Consider the following 15,939-nt stretch of genomic DNA (forward strand, 5'->3'; position numbering starts at 1 on the left):
GACTGTGAGGAAAGGCAACTGGGAAGCAGAAACGTTGTCAAACCTCCAGCTGACGTGCTCGGTAAAGCATCCCTGCCTTCCACTATCTTGCTCTCCTTCCTGCCTCTGCTGACCTTTAGCAGGCACTCGACGCTTGGATAGCCCGCGAAGCTCTCTGCTATCTCGGTTTCTACTCCTCCCACCCTGACGCGCCTGACGCGCCGACCAGAGACGCTGACGAGGCGACCAGCCCCCAAGGACGACTCGCTCCCCTCAGAGGTCCCTCCTCCTCCTCCTCCTCCTCCTCCACCTCCTCCTCCTGAACCTCTCTCAGGCCCTGGCGCGAGGACGACTAGGCAAGGAGGACGAGGTCCCGCCGCCTCTCCCACGCGCGTACCCCCAGCAGCCGCCCCAGCAGCTGGACAAGGGGGAGCCGGACATGACGCTCTACATCCCCAAGACAGACGTGCGCAAGGTCTGCTGGCCTCCTGCTGCTTCCCAGCTGACCTTAGGGCTTCAGCCGGGGGCGGAGGCTCACTGGGTGTGGAGGGGGACGAGGGTCAGTAATCGGCACATCCAGACCTACTGCCAGGCAGTGCTGGGGGGCAGCTGGGGTTGCCGGTAACGTGACCGTAGGTGGAACTCGAGATCGAGGACTACACAGCAGGAGGGAGCAGCAGGACGTGCTCGAGAATTCGCCTGTGGGGAGGAGAAGCCAACGTGTGGGAGGCAACACAGTTGGTAAAGGCGGGAGGAGGAGGAGGAGGAGGAGGAGGAGGAGTAGGCGCTAAAGGGCAGCAGATCAAGAAGCTGCTAGCAAGGAGTCAGCTGGACGAACAGTACCTGGCATGCGGACTAGCAGTGCCAGCCTTCATCGAGAGGGTGAGGAACACAGAGACTGTCTCAGCTGATGCCTTGCTGACAGATCGACTCCGAGTCCGTTCAAAGCACCGCGCTAGTGAACACACCAGAGGTGAAACGAGTCGAGAGGATGAGGGGGAGGGGGAGCGCGAGAGCTGATGCTCTAGAGAGCAGGTTGTGGCTTGGTCCTTCTTCCCCAAGACTTTGACGCAAACTTTCACGGGCGGACGCATGGAAATAAGAGGAAGAAGGTGGAGATGGAGGGGAAGGAGAAGAGGAAGGGGTGAGTGTTGTCGGTGCTGATGTTGGAGGTAGGGAGAGGAAAGATCGCGAGCGAGCTGCCTTCTTTGCTCAGGTGTCTCTGCTCTTCCTTCCTCCCGCCGCCTCCTCATTTCACCCCATAGGCGGATGCAGCTGAGAAAGCAGCTGACGCACTGCTGGGCCGTCAAAGGCCTGGAGTAATCATCGGGCCGCTGCCTGGTGGCTTCGATCCCTGTGTGATGTGGGACGTGACGCGGTATGAACTCTGAGGGAGGAGCAGAAACAATAAACTTCAATCAAGACAGCAGGAAGCAGAGTTGACCCTCTCGCATCGCTGTGAACAACTGCTTCCTCAGCACCTCTTCGCTCGAGTACTCCTGCTTTCACGTCATCTCTCCACTCGTCTCTCCCTCTCACCCTCAACATCTTCCCCCCGTCGCCCTCGCTCCCTCCATCCTCCATTGTCTCCTCACCGGCAGCTTCAGGTAGTTGGCACACGTCATGACTGACGGCAGGTAGTCGTCTGCTGTCAGAGGCGCCTCCGCTTCCTTCCTCACAACCTGCAACAACTTCAGCCCCTGCCCCTGCCCCTGCCCCTGCCCCTGCCCCTGCCCCTGCCCCTGCCCCTGCCCCTGCCCCTGCCCCTGCCCCTGCCCCTGCCCCTGCCCCTGCCCCTGCCCCTGTTTCTCGCTACTTTTCTTGCTCGTTTTCATCTTCTCACCGTCAGCCGTGGGGTCAGGCGCCGCAGACCTCCCGCTGGAAGAGTCGGACTGCCCCGTTAGCAGACGCAGACGCAGAAGCAGAAGCAGGGGAAGGGGAAGGGGCAGGGGCAGAAGCAGAAGCAGAAGCAGGGGCAGGGGCAGGGGCAGGGGCAGGGGCAGAAGCAGGGGCAGGGGCAGGGGCAGAAGCAGGGGCAGAAGCAGGGGCAGAAGCAGGGGCAGGGGCAGAAGCAGAAGCAGGGGCAGAAGCAGAAGCAGAAGCAGGGGCAGAAGCAGAAGCAGAAGCAGAAGCAGAAGCAGAAGCAGAAGCAGAAGCAGAAGCAGAAGCAGGGGCAGGGGCAGGGGCAGGGGCAGGGGCAGGGGCAGGGGCAGGTGAACCGCATGAGTAGACGGCGCTCGGACTTGTCCATGGTGGACATGACGTTGATGAGCCATAAGACAGGCAAGCTTGCCTCGGAGTAGCCATGGTCGGGTTGGATGGAGGCTCGGAGGGTCTCGGCGTCCCATCGCTCCTGGTCGCCTCGCACGTGCAGCTCGAGCTCCTCAGGGCTGAAAACTCGCAGGTGCCGCATCGGAAAAACCTGCGACATCGTCAAACCCCGTCCCCTCCCCCTGCTCTCTCCCCTCCTTTCTGCCTCTCTCTTTCCTTCAGTTCCCCCTCGCCTCGTCTCTCCTCCCTCTCTGTTCACCTCATCGAAGCCCTTCTTGAACTGCTCGAACTGCTTTTCCACTCCCTCGCCCATCACCTTCTGCACCACAGCCTCCACGTATCTACTCGAGTGTCAGCTCCACAGCTCTGAAGCTCCCTCCGCTCCCTCATACTCGTGCAGGTTCGCATCCGTCACGGAAACGTTGTTGCCCTCGGGGTGTAGAAGGACGTCAGGGTAGCCCGGGCAGGTCATATCGAGGCAGAGATCCTCTATGCGGCAGGCATCGATCGTCATCTCCGACGAGGGGTTCGTCTCCCGCTGCTTGATCGCCTCCTTCATCTTCATGAGGGTTTGATACCTGACGGCATCGATCAATCTGGCAGTTCTGCCTAGCCTCCTCCCTCTTCCTCCCTCCTCCTCCCTCCTCCTCCCTCCTCCTCCCTCCTTTACAGCTTTGGGTCGATGAGAGCCAGGTCTTGGAACGTTAATTCCTGACCGACCATCTTCTTGAAGAACGCTGGCGACAGGGGCAGGTCGAGGTTTCTCTGGTCAAGCAGCGCCTTCCCCATCAGACGCCCGAGGAAGAGGAAGCAGGGAAGCGTCGCGCTTTCGTTGGCTGGCTGTAGAGGAGCTGGGAAGAGGCCGTAGGGTGCGACCACGTAGGTGTGAACCTGCTGGGCTTGCGAGACCTCGTCCACTCCTTCTTCCGCCTCGGGGGTCTTGCTCACTAACCTGGCGACTGCCTCGCACTCCTCGGCCTCAAGCCTCACCGGCACCTGACCTGCTTGTCAGGAGAAGTCCAGCTGAAGCGCAAGGAGGGCGAGAGACGGCGAGGAAGGAGTACAAGACCTTGAGGAGCGGCAGGTGCGAGCAGGAGTTGGAGACGTGGCGGGTGACAGCCCTGTAGTCGACCTCGTGCATCACTCGACCTGATTGACTTGCGGCTTGTCAGAAGGAGCGAGCGCTCAGAAGCGACGAACCTCGTCATCTTGCCTCCGCGATTGACCACAAGATTCTGCTCTGTCCCGGGAAAGTTCACGCTACGGCACTCGGGGCACTGGAGAAGGATGTGGTCGATCGCCTGCTGGTGGGACGGGAACGCGGAGTGAAGGTAAGTGGCCTCCTCGTCCGAGAGCATCCACCACTCCATCGCCAGTGAGTCTGAACCCTTGCAGTGCTGGCACGCCCCTCCCCCCCACACCCGCGTCTCATCACACTTGTGGCATGAAGCTGCTCCATCCTCGCGGTGCTTGGTCAGCAACGTTGAGTGTCGTTCGCACCGAGGGAAGGAAACCTGGTAACAATTAGCAGCAGCAGCAGCGAGCGAGCGATCGCTTACAGTCGTGCATGTGGAGCAGCGGAGGATGCAGATCTCGTGGAAGCCGCGGATCGTCTCTGCTTGTGCCGGGGCCTCGCCAAGACCATCGTCAGGGGATGGGAGAGGCTCCTCGCCCTCTCGCTCTCTCGTCGAGCTGCTGTCCCTCCATAGCCCCAACCTGACAGGAGGAGAACGTCAGACCCTTCGCCTATCGGATCCGCGTGTCTCCCTCACTTGGAGTTCTGAAGCGCTTGAGCAACGAGAGTGAAGAACTCGAGTGTGGGCCCGAGACCTGTTCCCGCCTCCCCGAAGTACTCCACCTCCAAGATGGACCTGAACAAGTAAGCGCGGTCAGCAGGCCTCCAGCTGTCACCAAAGCGGAAAGGAACGACCTGTGGGAGGCGTACAACTCCAACGCTCGCATGGCAGAAGGGAGCACGCGAGCGCGGCTCACCCGAATCTTCTCCCGTTGGATTCTACTGATTCGCACCTTGACGCGTCTCGTCAGCTTCCACTGTCAGAGAGTCTCGGGGAGATGACCACCTCGCTAGGGCGATCGGAGGAAGAGCTTCCTTGCACCCTCTGCTGCAGCGAGTGCAACGCCCGTGAAATGCCAAAGGCTGTGCAACTGGTGAAGAACTCGCGACATTCTAAAGGAAACAAAATCCACAAGACTCCGCCTGCAGCCACGTGAGGACAAGCATCTTGAGGGAGCAAGACCTCACCAGGTCCGAACACCAACTAGGCAGGGAGCTTGTGCATAGCATCAGAGGGTCTTGCAGTTGTCGCATGAGCTTCCACGATAGCTTCACGTTCACAAACTCCGACGTCTTGATCTGCTGACATGCTTAAAGCTCGTTACGCCTGCCCGGCCTCCTCACCATCGGCCTACGGGGGTACATAGGCTGTCCGTCAGACAACAGCTCCCATTGATTGTTGAGGATCGAGAGAGCCCGGAGGGTCCTCAGCATCAGCTTGGTGTCAGCACTCATGCTAGCGTCGACGAAGTCGCACTCTTCCACTAGCATGGAATACACAGCATCTTCACTCGACAGCAGCACCGTGCTGGAAGCGAAATGCAACTTGGCTTGAGCATCGGCAACTGACGGGGAGGTGGAGGCAGTTGCTTCCTCGGGATGTAGGCTCCGGTAGGTGATGGTGTGCACCTGCAACAAGTCAGCAAGGAGGACGGCGAAGGGAGCAAGACGCGACACCTGATCCCACACTTGACGGATGTTGTATGGGCTGGCCGAGTCCGGCGAGGAGCCCCCGACAGCCTGACTCATCAGCATCAGCCAGTCACAGAGCTCGTCAGCTGGTCATCACCTGGATGATGGGGCACTTGAACGCAACCTGACGCCCATTGGTAAAGAATGAAAGCGCTTGCACTTTGTCTCCATTAGCAGCTACTTCCCCGCCCTGCTGGTTTGGACGAGCTGGAGTAGGTCGAGTGATATCAGCAGGCGGCTCGTCCTCGTCCTCGTCCTCGTCCTCGTCGATTTCATCTTCGTGATCCAGCAATCGTCTCTCTTCCGAACGATCATCAAACCCAGCGGCGCCCATGGCAGGGGACGAGTGCTCAGCTTCCTCAGATCCCTGGCTAACCTTTGGCCAGAGGAAGTCGTGGACAGCCTTAATGGTTGCCAATGGCTCAATGAGAACGACGTTGTTTCCGTAGTCTGCGATGCCAGACTCTCCCGCATCTCTCACAAGCCGAATCTTCAAAGGCTGCGCAAGCAACTTGATGCCAGCCGTTATGTCGCCCGTAGCGTCACTCATAATTATAGGAAAAGATTCCGCCAGACTCAGAGACTCGTTGAACTTTGAGACAAGAAGCTGCAGCGGAGCATCTTCGTCTTCGGAATTCTTCATGCAGAACGTCTTGACGAATGCCACTAAGCGTCCTGGGACTCTTTGCTGCAGCCATAAAAGCAAGCTTGAAGCTAGCCCACTTGTAAGGATCTGATAACATGACGGAGTCTCTCTTGCGCAAGAAAACAAATCTCTCAGATCCTTCAAGACTTCTATCTCGCCTGCATCCAGTCTCTTGGCTACCTGTGAAGCCTTTGCTAGCTGCATATCGCTGCTGGCACATGCCGCCGCTGCCGATCCCGTATGTAGTTGCGTCGCTTGAAAGTGCCGGGCATGATCAAGAAGGGCATCCATAGCTGTGTCGGGGACTGCCAATTCTTTCGAGCATAGTCGATTAACTTCATGTACAACTCCTTCCCTGGCAAAGTGAGGAGCAAGCTTTTCCGGGAGCTTCTCTAAGAGCATCTCAGCAACAATAAGAGCCAAACCAGCAATTGCAGGTCTTCCTGTAGCGATGAATCCTGAGATGTAACCGAGAAGCTGTGAACCATTTACAACTTTGTACAACTCATCTCTCTGCAAACTGGCCAAAAGTTTTGCAACAGCCGAGAGACATGTAATCCTCATTGCGTCATTTACAATCGTTACAGAAATATCTACAAGAATTGGATATAAGAGCTCGGAATACTCCACAAGGACTCCTGGATTCAGTTCAACAAAGTTGTTCAATTGTGAGAGTGAGCCTTCGACCCCGTACAGGTCTTGAGTCATATCCGTACCATGCGAGATGTCACGCACAAACTGAGTTACCCGGTCATCCGTCCTCAGCGGTGGCAACACCTCATTCGCAAGCATCAATGTGTGCAGCAATTGCTCCATCGGTCGATGCACTGCGACTGCAGTGATCAAGGCATTCCCTCCCAGCTTTTCATCCTCCTTTCGTATAATGTGGAACACAGTTTGAACAATGTTTTCTTTCAGCAACGATATTGCGATACTCGATGATCCCCGGCAGCATATGGCGAGCGTCTTAACGACCAAGGTATAAGTACCAGTGGTCAGGCCTCTGCTTTCACGGTCGCCGGGTCTCAGCAGAGATAAGAGCCGAAGCAGTGCTCCGTACGAGGAAATTTGCTCCAGCTGCACTGAGGATTTTGCAAACGAATCAACAAGCCGGGAAAAGCAAATACAAGAGCTCTCAACAATTTTTTGATCCGAATTAGAGAGGAGGAAAGTAAGATTCTGGAGCATGTCTGAGACATACACAAAACTGTCTCCAGACATATTACGACAAATATTCGCGGCAGTCATCACTGCTGTTCTTTGAGTATTGATATCGAAAAAATCGATGAAAGTTAACACAGCTGACAAACCATTTGCTTTCATTATCGGCTCTGGGTGCTCGATAGATAATTTGTGAATTGCCAACAATGACTGTTCGGCAACATCGATAAATTCAATGTTCAGGAGCCTCTGACAAAAGATAGGAACTGCCCCAGAAGTGACAACCTTCGCTGCGGACTTAGGGAGCACTTCAAGCATATGTGTAATAGCTCTGCACGAGAGAAGCATGATCTCTGGGTTGTGCTCCGCATTGAGCAATTCAACAAGAACCTGAAATCAGTGAGTGAACGTCAGCGTGCGCGGAAGGAATGGACCGGTAAAAATGAGTCCACATTGAAGCCGATGAGAATATCTTCTTGCCCCATAGACAAGACCTAATGACAAGTCATCATGGTCGTGATACCAAAAAATGCTGCAAACCTCGCAAATTTCTGTCAAAGCCTCCATTTGCTTCACATCGTTCCCATGATCCTTCAGATAGGAAAGCAATTCCTTCATCCTTGCTCGACCTTGTTGCATGAAAGCAATGTCAGCAAAAGAAAAAGATTAGAAGAACAAAAGAGAAAATCAGACATCATTTTAGAAAAATCAGTCGTCAACCACACCATCAAGCAACATGCGTCACACGAGTATCTCTTACCGCTTGCATTCGGCAACAAATCTTCCATCCCGTTTCCGAGTCTCCTCAGCAAAGTCTGGAGAGCACTGCTTGTGCCCGAAAGCCTACTCTGAACATCATCAGAATCTCCAGCCCTGCGACATGACGAATCAGAGGAAGGCTTGTGTGAAGCGGTGACAGCTGCTAGGCGACAAGAGCCTCAATCCCCTTTGAGACTAAGGGAACACTCACCCAGAAGACGCTGACATTTCTGACGGACCTGAAGCTCTCAAATCAGGATGAAACAGGAAAAAAAATGGCACTCACAGACGAGTCCAGACGCTCAGAGGGTGGGGGTTGGGGGGTTAGAGAAAAATTCACTGCAATGGAGGATGTTGTCAGCTACACAAATCAAAGCGGTACTTGGTAACTCCGCGTCGAGCTGAGAGCTCGACATCTAATGGCTTGAAACTATCTCTACAGCCTTGTCCAACGACTTGAAAACAAAAGAAGCTCTTGCTCGCTCGCTCATTTTTGTGCATTGGGTTGCAGGGCCTCTTGCACGTTGTACTCTCACATTGTGTTGCATTGCCGTCATGAAAACAACAATGCTCATCCATTTCGTGATGGCTCAGATTGTACCTTCAACTGAAACATCTCAGATATTCCTTGTTATGCTCATGCTCTTCTCTTGTGAACCCCTGCTCCATGCTGTTGCTCCTGTTACTCCGCCCCTTGCGCTCCCTCTCTCTACCTCTCCCCCTTCCCCTCCCCCTTCTACCTCTCCTGCTTTCCCTCCCTCCCTCTACTTTTCCTACTTCATCTCCTCCTTCTACCTCTCCTCCTGCTGCTGCTTCGCTGCATTCTCTTCCTCTTCTTCCTTCCGCCGCAAGCAGCATGCCCACCTCTTCTGATCTGCCTGCAACCCTTCCCTACCCCTACCCCCTACCATACGATCATTTTAGGAGCGGCGAACGCGGTAAATTCGATAGAGTTTTATTAGTATACCGTACATTTTTATAGCAGGTATACTTTTATAGTATATTTATAGAATATATATATATCATTGCATATTTTTATTTTGTACCAATATTGTATGGTAAAAAGTTTTTGATCCCGGTACAACCGTTGAACAAAAAAGTACGAGGGGGACGCGAATGTGTCCAACAGGCTCACGGATGGACGGAGACGCTCAGCTAGTGAAGGCTCCAAAGCTCGGGCTCCGAGTCGTCCAGCGGCATCGCCGGCTCCTTGTCGGCGGCCGGGCTGCCCTAAGTTCTCCGTCCGCGGCCTCCCAAGACGACTTACGTGTTTCAAGGCGCCGGGCCATGTAGGCGGGCATGTGTGACGAAGAGGAGGCCTTCCTGACTCGCGGCCGTCTTGCTAAGGTCCTCTCATGTCTGGATGCTCGGGTTTCACATCCTAGCATACAGTCTATCTCTCATGTCCTCCTCAATTCTGGTTTCGTGTGCACTGCATCGGGCGGCCATTAGTTAAACTCGGTCTTGAGCAAAAACTGAGTCTTGTTGCAACTAAGGTCGATATCCGATGATCAGTGATGCCGTCTGCATTACCGTTTGGCACTGGCAGTAGAAGTCCAACAAACTTGTGCTCCGCCGATTATGAGCCTCGATTACATGCTCAATCATGTTGATCTTATGTTTGGTTAGTCATAATGTTTTTCTGGAGTTTTTCTGCCAGTTCGGGGTATTGTTTCGTTACTGTGAAAATTCATGTAACTTGGCAATTCTACTATGATCAAGCCTTACACATTCGGATGATTCTTCTCCAAGGCTCTTCAATCAGGCTCTCTCTCTACTGAGCCGCAAGTTGTTTAGGCCTCTCATCCCAGCCACAATTTGTTTGATTGATCTTCGTCGAAATAGGAAAAACAAGCCTTTCCGGGCCAGCCAGATTGGTCGGTCGGCATATGATATTGTTAATTCGATTCTCCGACGCCCGGGGTCCTTGGGCCGCGTGACTGCTGCGGCGGCGTTCATAACGCCGCTGAGGCTAGAGCGATCCTCGGCCTCAGTGCTGCGGCGGATGGCGCGGGGATCCCACCGCCGCCGCCTGGACTGGTCTTGTTTTTTGTGTGTGTTTGTGCAGCTTCTCGCTGTGTTGTGCACATGCTGCTGGTCCGAGCTCGCCTGCCTCCGATGCCGCCGCCGCACGCGGCCCCGGTCCCTGGGCACCGTCACGGGTGGTGTTGGTCTCGGCTACCGCTGACTCGGAGGCTAGTGATGCATCGCTGCCCCAGGCGGACCCCCGGGCAGCGCCGGCTCCTTGTCGGCGGCTGCCCTTTCTCCGTCCGCGGCCGCCCGCTTTGCGGCGGCGGCGGACGTCTCGACTGAAACTTCATTCGGCCGCCTCCGGGTATCGCGTCTAAGGGATTTTATTCCTCCTGCATGCTCCTGCTGCTTGTTGCTTGATTGCTTGGCCCTTAGGCTGCTTGTCTGCGCGGCTTCGCGCTTGGGCTGGCGATGCCGCGTCTGGGTGCCAGCAGTGCTGGTTCTTTTCGGGCTTGTGTATTGTGTGTGTTTGTGCAGCTCCTCGCTGTGCGCTGTGTGCCAGGAGGTTTAGCTTGTTCCTGTTTGTTTTGCTTGAGGCACTTTTTACCTTCTGCCAGTAAATCCTATGCGATACACATCCCTGGTTTGCGCGCTCTCGTCGACTCGTCTCATGAGCACTTCATTCCTCCGCCTGCGCAGCGAAATGTGACCCCTCTTGTCATGCGCGTCTTCCCTCGCCATGTGCATGCTCGCGCTGCGCTGACCGATCAGCAGCGTGATATCCTCACCTTGCACAGCCGCAGGACACACTCGCTCAAGTCACCTTGCACAGCCGCAGGACACACTCGCTCAAGTCGCAGGATAGGGTCTTGCAGTCTACCATCTTCGCTCATTTTACTACCCCGACCTCAGCCACTCTCCGATGCGAGTCTCGAGCTACTACCCCCTCAAGGCCTTCCCGCACCGCTATGCTCAGATGCTCGACTGCTATCTCCATGGCATGCCGATCTGCCAGTGTCCGACGGAATGTGATGGATGTCAGCGCGAGCTCGATCCCTCCGTTGCTGCACATCATCTCCAGACCTGCATACGCCGATCCTCCAAGCTTCCCACGGCGCATGACAACCTTACTCGTACGATTCGGTCGATGCTGAACGAAGCTGGTCTTCAGAGCGTCATCGATACAGTCGGGGATCCTCGTTCTCGACGGCAGGTACCCTCCCATCCTCATGGCCGCAAGATGAAGGGCGATATCCACATCCCTGGAATCCGCGATCGAGGGTCCGAGCAGTACGAGGGCTTGATGGCGGACGTGACGTTGGTCCACCCTTACATTGGTAGCTCTGCCGACCTGACCAAGTGGGGGGAGGTCAACCTCGACGCCCTCCATGTTGCAGCGTCTGAGAAGATTCGCAAACATCGCGCTGCATATGCCATGACTACTCCTCCTCGAGCGTTCATCCCTCTTGCCATCTCGACGGACGGTACCCTGCATCCTGACACCCTCCGCTTCATCTGGTATCTCGCGGACATCATTGCTCAGCGCTCAATGCCTCTTGAGGATGCGGCGTTTGGTCGGCACTTCGTGCCTGATGACGGACCTGCTGCTGAGGTCTTGGCTCGCAAACGCGCCGCCACCTATCAGCGCCTCACCATGCAGCTGACGCTGGAAGTGCTCTTGTCTGGTGCGAGGCGCATGACGCCCTTGCGGGCGCAAGCACTTCTCGAGCCAGAGGACAGCTCCTCCTCGGACTTTGTCGAGTCGCCCGAGGAGTCTTCGCCGGAGGTCTCCGACTCCGATGGGGGACACCCTTCGAGTGGCCCCGACGATCGGCGCGGAGCTGGCGAGGCGTCTCCGTCCCTCACTGTGACGTCGGGTGCCTCCGGAGAGCTCGACACCACTGGGGTGCTTGCAGCTGGTCCGAGCTCGCCTGCTTCCTCCCCGGCAGTACCTCGCCGCGCATCCCGACCTGCTAGAGTTTGCGAGGTTCAAGCGGGAGCTTCCGCATAGTCGGGGAGGGGACGAGTTCACGCCCTCTGAGGGTCTACACCCCGCTGTTTACTATACGGCTATCGCTCGCTTCCTCGCTTGGTACTCTGACCAGCCCATGTCCCGGACCTTGCCCTCTCCTCATAGCCTGGACGTTCACTGCTCGAGATCTCTCCGTGCCCAGAAGCATCCTCTGGCGACCTTCTTCGTTGAGGCGCACGACTTCGTTCATAATGCTGGAGCGATCCTCTACCGTCATGTCAAGGCTCCTGCACCGGCTGCAGATGGCGCGGCGATCCCACCTGCCCCGGCTGCTGTGCCTGATGACCCTTGGCATAGGAATTATTGGCAGAAGGTAAAAAGTGCCTCAAGCAAAAAAATGCAGGAACAAGCTGAACCGGCAGGCACACAGTCCACAGCGAGAAGCTGCACAAACACACACAAAACACAAGCCCGAGGATGACGCAGGACGCCCCCCGGCATCTGTGGTACACATCCCTGGTTTGCGCGCTCTCGTCGACTCGTCTCATGAGCACTTCATTCCTCCGCCTGCGCAGCGAAATGTGACCCCTCTTGTCATGCGCGTCTTCCCTCGCCATGTGCATGCTCGCGCTGCGCTAACCGATCAGCAGCGTGATATCCTCACCTTGCACAGCCGCAGGACACACTCGCTCAAGTCGCAGGATAGGGTCTTGCAGTCTACCATCTTCGCTCATTTTCCTGAGCGAGACCTGAGCCACTCTCCGATGCGGGTCTCGAGCTACTACCCCCTCAAGGCCTTCCCGCACCGCTATGCTCAGATGCTCGACTGCTATCTCCATGGCATGCCGATCTGCCAGTGTCCGACGGAATGTGATGGATGTCAGCGCGAGCTCGATCCCTCCGTTGCTGCACATCATCTCCAGACCTGCAAACGCCGATCCTCCAAGCTTCCCACGGCGCATGACAACCTTACTCGTACGATTCGGTCGATGCTGAACGAAGCTGGTCTTCAGAGCGTCATCGATACAGTGGGGGATCCTCGTTCTCGACGGCAGGTACCCTCCCATCCTCATGGCCGCAAGATGAAGGGCGATATCCACATCCCTGGAATCCGCGATCGAGGGTCCGAGCAGTACGAGGGCTTGATGGCGGACGTGACGTTGGTCCACCCTTACATTGGTAGCTCTGCCGACCTGACCAAGTGGGGGGAGGTCAACCTCGACGCCCTCCATGTTGCAGCGTCTGAGAAGATTCGCAAACATCGCGCTGCATATGCCATGACTACTCCTCCTCGAGCGTTCATCCCTCTTGCCATCTCGACGGACGGTACCCTGCATCCTGACACCCTCCGCTTCATCTGGTATCTCGCGGACATCATTGCTCAGCGCTCAATGCCTCTTGAGGATGCGGCGTTTGGTCGGCACTTCGTGCCTGATGACGGACCTGCTGCTGAGGTCTTGGCTCGCAAACGCGCCGCCACCTATCAGCGCCTCACCATGCAGCTGACGCTGGAAGCGCTCTTGTCTGGTGCGAGGCGCATGACGCCCTTGCGGGCGCAAGCACTTCTCGAGCCAGAGGACAGCTCCTCCTCGGACTTTGTCGAGTCATCCGAGGGGGAGTCTTCGCCGGAGGTCTCCGACTCCGATGGGGGACACCCTTCGAGTGGCCCCGACGATCGGCGCGGAGCTGGCGAGGCGTCTCCGTCCCTCACTGTGACGTCGGGTGCCTCCGGAGAGCTCGACACCACTGGGGTGCTTGCTGCTGGTCCGAGCTCGCCTGCTTCCTCCCCGGCATCGGTCGGGTCACGCCGGTCCTTGGGCATTGCCGCGGCGTCGCCGCCGTCACGGGCGGCTACCGCTGACTCGGCTACCGCTGACTCGGAGGCTAGCGAGGAGGACTACCTCGAGCGGTACCGTGTTCCTGTGTCCAGCCTCCCTCCGTCCGCTGCCCCAGGCGGACCCCCGGGCAGCGCCGGCTCCTTGTCGGCGGCTGCCCTTTCTCCGTCCGCGGCCGCCCGCTTTGTGGCGGCAGCGGACGTCTCGACTGACAGTGGTCAGTCGGCTGCCTCCGGGTATCGCGTCTAAGGGATTTTATTCCTCCTGCATGCTCCTGCTGCTTGTTGCTTGATTGCTTGACCCTTAGGCTGCTTGTCTGCGCGGCTTCGCGCTTGGGCTGGCGCTGCCGCGTCTGGGTGCCAGCAGTGCTGGTTCTTTTCGGGCTTGTGTTTTGTGTGTGTTTGTGCAGCTTCTCGCTGTGGACTATGTAACTGCCGGTTCAGCTTGTTCCTGCTTTGTTTTGCTTGAGGCACTTTTTATCTTCTGCCAGTAAATCCTATATCCCTCAAGGCCTTCCCGCACCGCTATGCTCAGATGCTCGACTGCTATCTCCATGGCATGCCGATCTGCCACTGTGTCCGACGGAATGTGATGGATGTCAGCGGTCGATGCTGAACGAAGCTGGTCTTCAGAGCGTCATCGATACAATGGGGGATCCTCGTTCTCGACGGCAGGTACCCTCCCATCCTCATGGCCGCAAGATGAAGGGCGATATCCACATCCCTGGAATCCGCGATCGAGGGTCCGAGCAGTACGAGGGCTTGATGGCGGACGTGACGTTGGTCCACCCTTACATTGGACATTGGTAGCTCTGCCGACCTGACCAAGTGGGGGGAGGTCAACCTCGACGCCCTCCATGTTGCAGCGTCTGAGAAGATTCGCAAACATCGCGCTGCATATGCCATGACTACTCCTCCTCGAGCGTTCATCCCTCTTGCCATCTCGACGGACGGTACCCTGCATCCTGACACCCTCCGCTTCATCTGGTATCTCGCGGACATCATTGCTCAGCGCTAGTATAGGATTTACTGGCAGAAGGTAAAAAGTGCCTCAGCGCTCAATGCCTCTTGAGGATGCGGCGTTTGGTCGGCACTTCGTGCCTGATGACGGACCTGCTGCTGAGGTCTTGGCTCGCAAACGCGCCGCCACCTATCAGCGCCTCACCATGCAGCTGACGCTGGAAGCGCTCTTGTCTGGTGCGAGGCGCATGACGCCCTTGCGGGCGCAAGCACTTCTCGAGCCAGAGGACAGCTCCTCCTCGGACTTTGTCGAGTCGCCCGAGGAGTCTTCGCCGGAGGTCTCCGACTCCGATGGGGGACACCCTTCGAGTGGCCCCGACGATCGGCGCGGAGCTGGCGAGGCGTCTCCGTCCCTCACTGTGACGTCGGGTGCCTCCGGAGAGCTCGACACCACTGGGGTGCTTGCTGCTGGTCCGAGCTCGCCTGCTTCCTCCCCGGCATCGGTCGGGTCACGCCCAGATCTAGGATGGTCCTTGGGCATTGCCGCGGCGTCGCCGCCGTCACGGGCGGCTACCGCTGACTCGGCTCAGCTACCGCTGACTCGGAGGCTAGCGAGGAGGACTACCTCGAGCGGTACCGTGTTCCTGTGTCCAGCCTCCCTCCGTCCGCTGCCCCAGGCGGACCCCCGGGCAGCGCCGGCTCCTTGTCGGCGGCTGCCCTTTCTCCGTCCGCGGCCGCCCGCTTTGTGGCGGCAGCGGACGTCTCGACTGACAGTGGTCAGTCGGCTGCCTCCGGGTATCGCGTCTAAGGGATTTTATTCCTCCTGCATGCTCCTGCTGCTTGTTGCTTGATTGCTTGACCCTTAGGCTGCTTGTCTGCGCGGCTTCGCGCTTGGGCTGGCGCTGCCGCGTCTGGGTGCCAGCAGTGCTGGATTTACTGGCAGCCTTGAAGGTAAAAAGCCAGCAGTGCTGGTTCTTTTCGGGCTTGTGTTTTGTGTGTGTTTGTGCAGCTTCTCGCTGTGGACTGTGTGCCTGGAGGTTTAGCTTGTTCCTGCTTTGTTTTGCTTGAGGCACTTTTTACCTTCTGCCAGTAAATCCTATACTCTGCAACATGGAGGGCGTCGAGCTGTCCTCTGGCTCGAGAAGTGCTTGCGCCCGCAAGGGCGTTATGCGCCTCGCACCAGACAAGAGCGCCACCAGCGTCAGCTGCATAGTGAGGCGCTGAGGAGCAACAAGCAGCAGGAGCATGCAGGAGGAATAAAATCCCTTAGACGCGATACCCGGAGGCCGCCGACTGACCACTGCCAGTAAATCCATTCTATCACTGTCAGTCGAGACGTCCGCGGCCGCCAGCTTTTCGGCCGCGGACGGAGCAGTATACGGATTTACTGGCATGAGGTAAAAAGTGCCTGAGAGAGGGCAGCCGCCGACAAGGAGCCGGCGTTGCCCGGGGGTCCGCCTGGGGCAGCGGACGGAGGGAGGCTGGACACATGAACACGGCTGTTCAATGCTTCATAGGATTTACTGGCAGAAGGTAAACAGGGTATAGGATTTAACCAGTGCCTCAAGCAAAACAAAGCAGGAACAACCTAAACCTCCAGGCACACAGTCCACAGCGAG

At 57.1% G+C, this 15,939-nt stretch overlaps 4 protein-coding genes across 4 annotated transcripts; 3 read left to right on the top strand and 1 right to left on the bottom strand.

Annotated features, from left to right (window-relative positions):
- Positions 1 to 418: 418 nt before the first annotated feature.
- On the top strand, positions 419 to 1,370 carry GUITHDRAFT_147410 (hypothetical protein; the record flags this gene model as incomplete). The annotated part of the gene is made up of 6 exons (XM_005821077.1): positions 419 to 454; positions 482 to 538; positions 616 to 952; positions 1,015 to 1,123; positions 1,156 to 1,195; positions 1,245 to 1,370. 6 exons carry the CDS (start codon positions 419 to 421, stop codon positions 1,368 to 1,370), a joined length of 705 nt encoding a protein of 234 aa, XP_005821134.1.
- Positions 1,371 to 1,397: 27 nt separating this feature from the next.
- On the bottom strand, positions 1,398 to 7,660 carry GUITHDRAFT_90563 (hypothetical protein; the record flags this gene model as incomplete). The annotated part of the gene is made up of 16 exons (XM_005821078.1): positions 7,585 to 7,660; positions 7,365 to 7,453; positions 7,259 to 7,318; positions 5,142 to 7,214; positions 4,479 to 4,618; positions 4,332 to 4,416; positions 4,181 to 4,296; positions 4,023 to 4,121; positions 3,893 to 3,966; positions 2,921 to 3,197; positions 2,643 to 2,828; positions 2,510 to 2,591; positions 2,199 to 2,401; positions 1,823 to 1,871; positions 1,575 to 1,661; positions 1,398 to 1,478 (listed from the first exon to the last, which is right to left on the bottom strand). Exons 1-16 carry the CDS (start codon positions 7,610 to 7,612, stop codon positions 1,398 to 1,400), a joined length of 3,729 nt encoding a protein of 1,242 aa, XP_005821135.1. The 5' UTR covers positions 7,613 to 7,660.
- A 2,816-nt stretch (positions 7,661 to 10,476) lies between these two features.
- On the top strand, positions 10,477 to 13,610 carry GUITHDRAFT_119650 (hypothetical protein; the record flags this gene model as incomplete). Its single annotated transcript, XM_005821079.1, has 3 exons — positions 10,477 to 11,460; positions 11,504 to 11,899; positions 11,949 to 13,610. The coding sequence occupies 3 exons, from the start codon at positions 10,477 to 10,479 to the stop codon at positions 13,608 to 13,610; spliced, it is 3,042 nt and encodes a 1,013-aa protein (XP_005821136.1).
- Positions 13,611 to 14,421: 811 nt separating this feature from the next.
- On the top strand, positions 14,422 to 15,363 carry GUITHDRAFT_119651 (hypothetical protein; the record flags this gene model as incomplete). Its single annotated transcript, XM_005821080.1, has 2 exons — positions 14,422 to 14,778; positions 15,187 to 15,363. The coding sequence occupies 2 exons, from the start codon at positions 14,422 to 14,424 to the stop codon at positions 15,361 to 15,363; spliced, it is 534 nt and encodes a 177-aa protein (XP_005821137.1).
- Positions 15,364 to 15,939: the final 576 nt, after the last annotated feature.

The sequence above is a fragment of the Guillardia theta genome (genome assembly GCF_000315625.1).
Source record: "Guillardia theta CCMP2712 unplaced genomic scaffold GUITHscaffold_153, whole genome shotgun sequence".
Taxonomy (NCBI): domain Eukaryota; class Cryptophyceae; order Pyrenomonadales; family Geminigeraceae; genus Guillardia; species Guillardia theta.